The 10,815-nt window shown below is 39.9% G+C and overlaps 1 protein-coding gene across 1 annotated transcript in view; it reads left to right on the top strand.

Moving 5' to 3' along the window:
* EPB41L5 (erythrocyte membrane protein band 4.1 like 5) overlaps positions 1-10,815 on the top strand; it is a 54,336-nt gene that overhangs the window by 36,728 nt on the left and 6,793 nt on the right. The window contains 2 exon segments of the mRNA XM_009887281.1: positions 6,201-6,367; positions 6,920-7,014. Of these exon segments, the coding sequence (XP_009885583.1) occupies positions 6,201-6,367; positions 6,920-7,014 (262 nt within the window).

The raw sequence follows: 10,815 nt of genomic DNA, 5'->3' as shown, positions 1-10,815 counted from the left end.
TGGTACCTATGCTGTCCAAACCACCATGACCAGTCTCTGAGATGGGGGCCTTTCTGGAGCTTGAGACTGCTTTCTAGCAGAGGCTGGAAAATTGCATTTTGAGCTGTCTCTGATATAAGGACAATGGACCCAAAGCTGACTATAGACGGGGGGGAAAAAAGCTTTTATTATGAAGGCTCTGCATATCGTGCTGTTGGTATTTAGTCTTTAAAGAAAAAATAACACATAGACCAAAAGCCACCCATCGCTCTTACATTGAAAAAAGTATATATATTTCTTTTTAATTGTGTTAATATTTTTCTTAATGATTTGAAAAAAAAAAAAAATTTTAGCTGGGTTTAACTTTGAGAGCCATGCAGGAAATTGCATTTGTAACAAAACTGCACATACATCCAGTGGGTTATAATGTGGTTTCAAAAATCTTAGCTAGAGGATGTAACTGCCCCTCCTTTTGAACCATGATTATTTAAAAATATCTGAGAGATGGTTGATCTAAAAACTAACTGTTTTTTTTTTTTTTAACAAGTCCTCTTCTGAAAAGTATTGTTTGGAAATGGGATAGAATTATTTTAATTTTTTAAGAATAAAATTATCAGTACTCCTGAAAAGGCAAAGAGTAATTTTTTTTTTTGCTTTCTAGAAAATTTTGTTTCTTTGCTGCTGTGCTCCAGTTAAAATTAAACAGAAATATTTCCTGACAAACCAGCCCTACCATATGATTTATGAGGTTAATTGTTAAGTCAGAGGTTAAGACTCCAGCTTCATGGCTCACTGGTGTTCTTGGGGGCCTTTAACAACGTGAAGAACTACCTTTACCCTTGAACACTGTTTTCACGTGTTTTCTGAAGTTAGTTGCTTTTAAATTGCGATATAATTTTCCTATATAAAAAAAAAAAAAAGAGGAAAACTTGTGGTAGAGTGCTTTTAAAATTCACTTGTATTTGGCTTTTAGGATAAGAATGTGGTTGAATGACTTTCAAATTGTTTGAGCAAGTTTCAAATTGCCACAGAGCCCAGAAATACAAAAACATTGTTTTCAGATATCCAGCCCCAAAGAACCAAGAAAGTAAGTCTCAGCTAGGACATAACTTAATATTGCCTGAGATATTTTGGCCTCATCCCCCTTGCATCTGACAAGGGAAAGGAGATTGCTAATGAAATGCGTGTTTCTATTTTATAATTCTGCTTGAAGAATTAAGAAAAATAGAATATGCAAGCTATATATTAAAGATCTGTGGGATCAACAGAGGGGATTAGAGCAACGTGTCGTGCTATTCTTTGTTTTAGATTTTGCAAAGTGAATGTTGTAAGCTTCTGGACCAAAGCAAGCCTATTTGTTTCTTTATTCTTTATAAAGTTGCATAAGAATATGCAAATGAAAACAGGTGTTTTAACTTTCAAATATCGTATAATTTGTGTGTACGTGAGGGAGAAGAATTTGAGTGAAGGAATTTGGCATAGTTTTGTATTTAAAATGCAAGAACGTTGTTGCAATAGCAAGTCACTGTTTTATTGCAGAGTTTTAAGTTCAGATGTGCTTGTGGTAGTGGTCAGGCAGCCGCAAGTAGTGGCAGACTCCTCGGGTATCAGAGAAGTTTTGTGTAGCTATCATAGAATTAAAGAACAGTTGAGGGTTGGAAGGCGCCTCTGGAGATCATGTAGTCCACCCCCATGCTAAAAGCAGAGTCGAGTAGAGCAGGTTGCTCAGGACCACGCCAGCCAGGTTTTGTGTAACTCCAAGGATGGAGACTTCACACCCTTTCCAAACAACCCATTCTGGTGTTTGACCAACCTCACAGCAAAAAGGTTTGGTTTTTTTTTTTTTTTGTATTTAGGTGGAATATCCTGTATTTCAGTTTGTGCCCGCTGCCTCTTGTCCTGTCTGTGGGCTCTCTTGAGAAGAGTCTGGCTGTTGTCTTCACTGCCCCCGTCAGGTTTTTATACACATTGATAAGATCCTCCTGAGCTTTCTCTTCTCCAGGCTGAAGAGTCCCAGCTCTCTCAGCCTCTCCTCATATGTCTGGTGCTCCAGACCCTTTGTCATCTTCATAGCCCTTTGCTGCACTCCCTCCAGTATGTCCATGTCTCTTGCGTGCTGGGGAGGCCAGAGCTGGGCACAGCACTCGGAGTGTCTCACCAGTGCTGAGTAGAGGGCCGGATGTCCCAGCTGCCTGCAGTGTGCTGGCTGTCACCAACTGCCCTGGGATTAACTGCAAATTTGGTAATTAAAGCTGTGGCTAAAGTTTTTGTAATATATTTTTTTGCATGACAGCAGAATTAGTTCAGCTTCAGGATAGCGCAACTCTGGTTGACTGAAATCCATCTACCTTTAGAATTGATTTGGTTTAGTACGGTATATGTGTTGCATGCTTTTTCCATGTGGCCTTGAATCTTGCATACATCCCGAGAGTCGATTTTGCTCTGTGCTAGGCTTATTTTAGTGTGACTTCATTGACTTAGGGAGAATTATTATCCTGTTTTCCACTAGGGTATATGACAGCTCTCAATAGTAGACAGAAATCGTACCACACTAGTACCAGCAACACCTGGCTGTGTTTTTACAGGGACAGATGACACGGTCAAGAAATAGCATTGAGGAAACACATGGATGTCTGTCTGAACAGAATGGTGGTGACAGATCTTTGCTTAATATCCACAAAGGTTCTGCAGCCAGCACCTTTTCCTAAGGGTGTTTTCTTTCTTTTCCTGTAGTTATTGGCTTGTGTCTATTACACTATGTCAGTATTTGGAATTATCTTCAAACAAATGGGAGACAGCAGAAGTCTTAGAATGTGAGACTCAGCCTGCTTGATTAGAAACTGAATGCACTTGAACAGTTTCCATTTATAGCAGCATACATCCCCAGGATTTTTTCTTTTGCTTTCCTCACTTTAAAAGGAAAAGGAAGTTCTTTTTTTTTTTCCTGAATATTTTGCGTTTTTGTTAAGGGGAAAAAAAATCTGAGAAGGTGACATGCTTAAATTTACTACTCTTCCTACCTTCAGGTACAACATTGAATGCCCCCAAATGAAGGAAATGAACAAAGAATTTCATACTATTATACTACCTTGCAGTCACTATCAGTTTGAAAAAATAAATTGTGTGGTGCTCCTTGCAGGTTTAAATTAGAGTACTTGCAAAAGAATTATCTCTTTTGCCACAGACTCGGATAGTTACTGTATTTTGCAGATTGTATTTCACAAACTAGAATGAAGTATTGTTTTCCTTTTCAACTAGGAGATTAAAAAAAAAAGTACCCTTTGTAACTGACAGTTTTCTCAGTCATGTTATACATTTTACACTGCATGGTACATACTAATTTCTATATATTTGTCAGGCAAAAAGAAGAAATAATGTAGTAGCTAACTCCCTTAACTGGGGGAGTTCTCTGAGCATGTAACAACTTCTGTGTGATTTATTACTGGGTTGACAAACCTTTCCATGCACTAAAACCCTTTGATTATTCCTATACTCGTAATTATTTGTATGGCTTGAACTTGTGGTATCATTTATCAGCTTTCCCCTCAGAATATTTCTTAAAATATGCTGATAGAAGTTCATTCTGAAGACATAAAGCCTGGCACTTACTACTCTGCAAAGTTCAAATATCCCTTTTTATGAGGGTAATTACCAGAACGTGGAAAGCTAATGCCCATTTCGTTCTTGAGTACTGCACACTGACTGTCGTAGAAGTCCTACTTTTCTACTAGGAGTCCTACTGCAAAGCCTTTTATTATTTCCCTTATGATTGATGTGACAGTTCATCAGTGTTTTGTAAGAGAAGTCAGAAATTCTGTGAAGTGATGAAAATAGTATCTTGTGCTTTTTGCTTCTGTACTCTGGCCATTTATGAAGCTGACGTGGTAGGCTTCCTGGTGATGCTCTGAAGACGGTGAAGAATCTGGGTGGCCTTGAACAATTTAATGCTCTTTGGGGAACTCGTCTTTTGTGCCTGCAAATTCCAGTGGCTGAGAGTCTCCCTAGTCTGACTTTCTTCTTGTATATGCCTATCTCAGGGTGGCTGAGCAGGTGTTTCAGTGGGTCTGAAGGCAAAATGAGGTCAGTTTCTACTTGAATCTTGGCTTAGGAGGCTTTTCTTGAGTCTGCCTAAAATTCATTTAGTTTCCCCAAGGCCCCACTGTGATGCAGGGGTGAAGCTGCAGGGACCCACCCCAGTTGTCCTTGCTACCTCAGCCAGTCCTCCATCCCGTGGCACAAACAGCAATAAGGTTTTCTACAAACTTCCATCACTTTAATGTAAGTAGTACACTGCTTTCAGGGCAAGACTAGACATTGGGTGTGCCATTTGAATATGCCACCAGATTTCAAGACTGCCTTTATGTCTAGTGGGCAGGTTTTTGAATCAGCTCTCTTGTCTGTCTAGTAAATGTTACTGCAGTTGTAATGAGGGGGAGGAGGAAAGGCTAGTGTTACCATCCTAGTGATTTTCTAATGAAGATAAATTTCATTTTTCATTTTTTCATTTTCAATTTTCATAAATTTCAAATTTCATTTTCTCTCCACTGTGCAGCAATGCCAAGAAAGGCATTAGAAGATTACAGCACAGAGAACTGTTACTGGTGCTCTACATCCTCTCTCTTATGTGGAGTTCATAGGAGCATATACCTAGTTCCTTCAATATGTCATGGCATCAGCACCTCTTTTCTGCAGGCAAAATCTGAACTTCATATACTGGTTGTATTAAACATTTGGGAGGCTATTTACAGAAAACTGTCAGAAAATAGGAAGGAAAGTGTTGCCTTCATGTGAAGATTATAAAACATTTTCACTCATGCATAGGCATCCTCTGATAGTAAGGTATGAGATTCAGTCTCACTTTCTTAGTTGCCTTAATTGGAAGAGCATCTATTCCTGCCTATTACTTCTAGTAATTGAAGTTCCCTGTATCCAACATTCCCTGTTTGCAAGACTATCTGCTGCTTGCCGTTTCCCATTAGTGGTGCACAGAGAGGCCGTACAGTAGACTGAAAAGTTTCATACTATTTGCTTTGTTAGTAGCTTCTTATTCCACTGCTTAAGAGAGCCAAGCAAGTGACCTCAGTTTGCCTCATGGCAATTAATTGTCTTAAGATGATTCGTACATTATTAGCACTAGAACGGTGATATCCTGTAATCTGTTTCAGAGGTGTATATTTAACATTGGAAGGATTCTTTTGGGCGCTTGAGTGGGAGGGAGGAGTTTTTTCCTGGAGCCTCTAGTGACAACATGGGACTGCTTCCAAATTCCAGGGGCTGGAGGGAGGTGTGGGGCATTAACCGGGTAGTGATAAGGGAGAAGCTGGTCTGAACTGTCAAGTAGGAATTGTCTGTGTCCATGCATAAGGGTAAGTTCTGTTGTGGTGGGTACTTGTTTGGTATCATTGTTCTCATATTTGGGACAGGACTTTCAAAAGTGGTAGATTTTGTTTCTTCTTATATCAATATTGCAACCAAACCGTATGTAAATTTGATTGCTGATTGAAATGGGTGACAATCAAACTGCTGTTGTGTGCACAGGTTGTCTGATGAACCATCGTGTTCTGCAACAGCTGTTGTTCCCGTGTTTGTTACAGTTTGCTGTTCGGATAGCTTTAGCTGTTCTTGAACTTTGAAGAGAGGGATGAGATTCCTGACTGTTTGCACAACATAAGCATCATAATATAACTTTTGTTTTTGTAATTGTTTTTCTATTTTCATTGTAAATGCAGATGGTAGGATAAAATAAAAAGATGTTTCCATTTGAAAGCAAAGGAGGTGAAACAAGTGATCCTAACAGGGCACAGTGTACATGCTGTAGTTCACTTAAAATATTGTAACTGCTGAGGCTTCATTCATGTTTCTGCCCAAGTTAATAAAGCTGAAACTAGTTATAGGTGTGCTATAACCATAATATAGCATCAGTGCAGACCTATGCAGTGCACCTGTCTGCCCTCTGTTCTGCTTACAAGTGCTGGGTGAAGTGCTGTACAAATAGATTTTTGTGAACACTATCAACTTCCCTCCCCCTAACTTCTTTTTCTCGTGTAAAAATCCTATGTAAAAAGCCAATATCTATTAGTTACGTGAAGCAGTTTTTACAGAATGTGTCTGGTTACCAGAAGACAGCTTGAAAAAAGAGATTGCATGTGTTAGAACTTCTTGTTACCGAAAGAGCAGTAACGTGATTCTGTGTATCTCTGCCCATCTTTCTGCCTTTGCAGTGTACCTCTTGTTGATTTGCTAGACAGCACGGAGTTGCCAGAAACTTGTGTCGATGATGCCGTAGGCCGTCCAGCTGTTGGCTTGGCAACAGGAGATTCAGAAGAGGCTGTTAGTTGCCCTCATCCTGGCACGAAGGAAACTGCTGCTGAAAAAGCAGACCCTGATCGTAAGCAAGCTTACAGGTTTTTACCTGTTATGATGTGTGCAGTCAAAGTTAACTGATTAGGTTGTAATGAGGTTGTTTCCTTACAAAAATCCAGAAGTGTTTTAGAAAGCTCCCTTTGATTATATGCATGAGAGTTTTACCCATCACTGGGACAACAAAGTTGGTCAGCTCTGCCTGTTTCGGCTGGAAGCAGCTTATTTCCAAGGACAGAGGTGCAAGGGAAAAGTCACAGCTCTTCGTGGGATCTGACTTTAGCCACAAATACAGTGAAGGGAAGTGCAACATCTGAGCAATTAACTCTTGCTGCTTACTCATTCGCTGGGAGGATGGCTGGGTAAATGACCTTGCAGGAGTGCAGAGTGTTGTGATTAGGTACATACAGTCTGTAGGCTTGAGAGTTGCACTGGAGATTGAGCAAGTAGCTTCCCTCATCCCTGTGCTTTCTTCCACACCTTTAAAATCATATAATTTATGTTCAGCAATAATGCAAGTTACAAGTCGAATAACTCCGTGGTGATATTAGCAAGATGATACCTTTTCTGTCTTTTTCAGCATTTGAAGATGCATTCCTAAAACTGAAACAGCTGGAGACGGAGCACAGCAGCCCCATGCCAACTGAGCGTCCCAACATAAACATAAATGTACAGGTACTTGGGCTTCATTCCTCCTGACAGAGTCGCTGAGTTTTGTTCAGATCATTCTGAAAAGTCTTCCGCTTACCTTGGTCCGTTTGCAAGATTTTTAAGAATATGAGTGAGTAATATTGGGGGATAGTAGGGGAAATACAAATGCTTTGTTAAACATAAATCTGTGTGTGACAGGGCAGTGAGATAAAGATGAGGGTTAGAGGTGCATGTGCATGTACGCAGGCTGCAGCCTGGTGACATTTTCTAAAATCAGTGGGAGTAAAAGGTGTAAATGCTTGAAATGTTCCTCAGTTGCCTTTATCTGTAGGTTGCTGACTGTATGGTGTATAGCTCACCCTCTCTTTTGAGGGGGTGAGCTGCTTTCCTGGTGTTTTTCGGTTGCCTTTGGTAACCCTCCCAGAATGTTGTGCTAATGTTTTGTTTTGAGTCTAGTTTGCTGGTGATCCGTCCCTCCTGTTAAGTAAACAGTTTTTACCTGCTCTCTGAAGTAGGTGTTAGTGCTGTGTGTGTTTACACAGAGAGGAGTGATGTGGTTTGATTTAGTGCTCTCATAAATCCTTTCAAGCAAGTCAGGCTGCATTTTCACAGGCAGCTGAGCCAAAGTACAAGCTTCAGTGCCCTGAACAGGACGAGTGCTCTCTTCATTGCTTCTCTTTGCTCTTCACTCCCAGGCTTCCCTCTGTCACCTCCAGAAATCACTGCATGTTTCAGTGAACCACTGTAGCCTACAAAATAGGAAACAACAAAAAAAAAAGCCTGTTTTTTGTTTTGAATTTTTTGTTAAAGTGTTGGGGTTTTTTTGGTTTTGTTTTGTTTTTTAAGTTGTTAAATAGTGAGTTATTTAGGTTCATGGAGGGGTTCAAAGAAATGTTAGAGCCTTAGTGAAACTAAGTAGTGTTGCTGGAAGAGATGGAGAGGACAGGATCTTACAACAGCAGTGAACTTTCATAGACTTACCGATTATCAGACAACTGCACCCATGCAGGATATTCTTTTTTTAATGAGCCTTAAAAAAATTTGGAAGTTAGGTTTTCCTCCAAGTTTGCCTGTAAATAAATCACACATTTAGAAGGAGGGGGCAGAGGAGGGAGAGAAAAAAATACAAGTTACTCTGCTTCCCCTGTGTTAAAGCTTTAGGTGCTTGATTGCATTTTGAACAAGCAGAGAGAGTGAAACACCTGGCAGTGTTATTTCTGTTGGTACTACCCTCCCTTGCAGGGAGGCCTGAGGATTTATCTGACTTTCGGTGAAGCAGCTGTGATTTTTCTTGTTTCCTCAATAGTAAAATGAGCCAAGTGCCAAGAGGGTTGTTTTGCAGTGCGTGTTTGGGCTAAACCCATTCCTGAGCATTTATTCCCCCTTTCTGTGTAAGAGAAGGCTGCTGCTTTGGTATGCTTGATGCTGCAGGCTGTTTTGCTCATGTCCCCTTTAAGGTCTGCTGTCATGGATGCCTTGTGCACCTCTCTGCTTGGTGAGTGCATTACAAAGATTACCAAGTCTCTAAGAAGATTAGTCAGTAGCCTATAGGTCCTGCTATGCTGAAACACTGCCTCTGCATAAACTAAAGCAAATGAACACAGCTTATTTCAGAATATTTTTGCCTGTTGAGCTCCATTTTACTTCAGACAGAGAGGGGAAAAAAACATTTAATTGGTTAAATGGAATGAATGGAGCAGAAGTGTCTTAGTGGGTTTTAAATTGTGGCTGATACAGTGTAAGCAAGACAAGATTCCTGTAATGGGCTAATCTAATAAACAGCTGCCAATACAGTGCAGTTACGGTTATCCAGCTGCTGTCGTGGGAGGTGCCGATTAACTTTGGATATTAGAGGTTACAGATACTGGATTGATAGTAACCTGATTAGAGAGCAAGAACGTTTGCATAGCTGAGAGGTACACTAGGTATGGATCAACAGTATTGCCAATATGAGTCTCTCTTTGGCTCTCTTTCAGCTTTCAAGAAGGAAGTGCAAATTGTGTCATGAAAATGTAAGAGTAGATCATCAGTGGATTCCCTTGGGTAGAAAAGATTGAATAAAGCTTTTCAGCCAATGATGTAGCTTACCAAGAGGTCACTTGAAATTGTTTGTTTAAAAAGGTAGACAAAGATAAGAGGCTGTCTCCGTATACGTTAAATTCTGTATGCTTCAAATTGCGAAGACACGTAGGTTACAGTAGCACCGAATGAGCACCCCCAGTCGTGATTAGAGATGAATGTTAATGGTTTGGAAATGAGTCCTAAAAAGAATGACCTAAAAATAACTATTACAAACACTTTGTTTCCTGCTTTTGAAGGCTGCTTTAGAAAAAATATAAATTTCCACTTATGGTGTTTGTTACAAATTGGCTGTCCTCCTGCACATAGTTCTGCTCTTAATCTACTCGTAAAAGAGGTGTTTATGGCACCTACTTCTGAGAACTGAATGGGACTGCAGTATATCCACTAAAACCTTGCAGTGAGCTTAGATCCGAGAGCTTCCCGTTACTTCAGATGAACAGTGTTACAGTGTTCTCTCTGAAAGTGTGTGATTACAAATTTCAGCATGTCTCATCTTCTCCCTTAAGTTTTACCAGTGTATAAGATACCTACCTCTGTGGAAACAGTTACAGCACATAAAAGGTTTGGTAAAATGCACCAAGGGAAAGCATTAATTTTCTGCTTATGAAGGCAGAGCTGCATCCTGAACTTCCTAAGTGACACTATCAAATGCCAACAAACTATTCACTTCAGCTTTGTTAATTAAAAATCTTCAACTATTTTCCATCGGGGTCAGAGATGGCCAGGCAGCATCATCTGTACATAATTCTATACTTGCAATCAAGCAATCTTGATTGATTTCTTTGATAGGGAAATATTTATCTAGCTATCTGTGTTCTTTTAGAGAAAAAGATAAATCTTTCTAGAATAAGAACTGGGAAGGCGGGAATGAATGGCTTCATTCTTCATCTCCGCTCCCTGCCAAAATCTGTTGGGTTGGAAGAATGCGACTTTGTCCTTTCCCAGCTTTCACTGGTGCAGTGAGCAGATCTGACAAAAGAGAGCACATAGCTCTTAAATACACCGACGCTCCACTTTCATCAGCTTCTGAAGTGAAATGAACAATAAAAAGTTCGCCTCGTTTGCCTGTGTTCAAAGTCTGCTCCAGAGTCAGAAATGCAAAGACGTGAGGGTTTTCTTTTTCTGAATTCGTTGTGATCTGTAAACATGTGGAAGTTGCTCCAAAATGTGCCTCCATCTCTCTGCACAAAGTGATTTTCAGTGGCACCAGGAACACTGCTCAAAAGCACAAAGGTTTGGGATCGCACACCCTGCTGCTGCCTTTAATCTTTCCTTCCCTTTTCACATTGCAGCTTAGCTCTGTATTTTGATTGAAGAATAAACTACAAATATAGCTTGTCTAGTGTATGGAAACAATAAAAATTTGTAAGGAGCTAGAATATTTACGAATCCCAGCAGCTTTACTGTTTTATGTGAACAACTAAATGTCTTGTAAATTAGACATCTTGAGGTGCCAAATGCTTTCCCCTCTAGCTACATGCTCTTTCCATTAAAAAAAAAAACCAAACAATAAAACACCAATCCGTTTTTTCAGGCACAAAATAGAAAGGATTGAAAAAATGTATCTTTAGTATTGATGGAAATACTGCCTTGGTGGTATAGAATTTGTAATTGATTACATTAAAATTTTTATTAATAGCACTAAACCTTTCGAAAGTTGGGAATCCTAATCGCTAATAGACTAGAGTGACCTAATTAAACTGGTTGTTCAGGTGGAGGCAGCTGAGAGGAAGTTACACTATA

The sequence above is a fragment of the Charadrius vociferus genome, unplaced genomic scaffold, assembly GCF_000708025.1.
Source record: "Charadrius vociferus isolate BGI_N301 unplaced genomic scaffold, ASM70802v2 scaffold385, whole genome shotgun sequence".
NCBI classification, from domain to species: Eukaryota; Metazoa; Chordata; class Aves; order Charadriiformes; family Charadriidae; genus Charadrius; species Charadrius vociferus.
The sequence above is the reverse complement of the archived record's forward strand: the minus strand, read 5'-3'. Positions and strand labels throughout refer to the sequence as shown.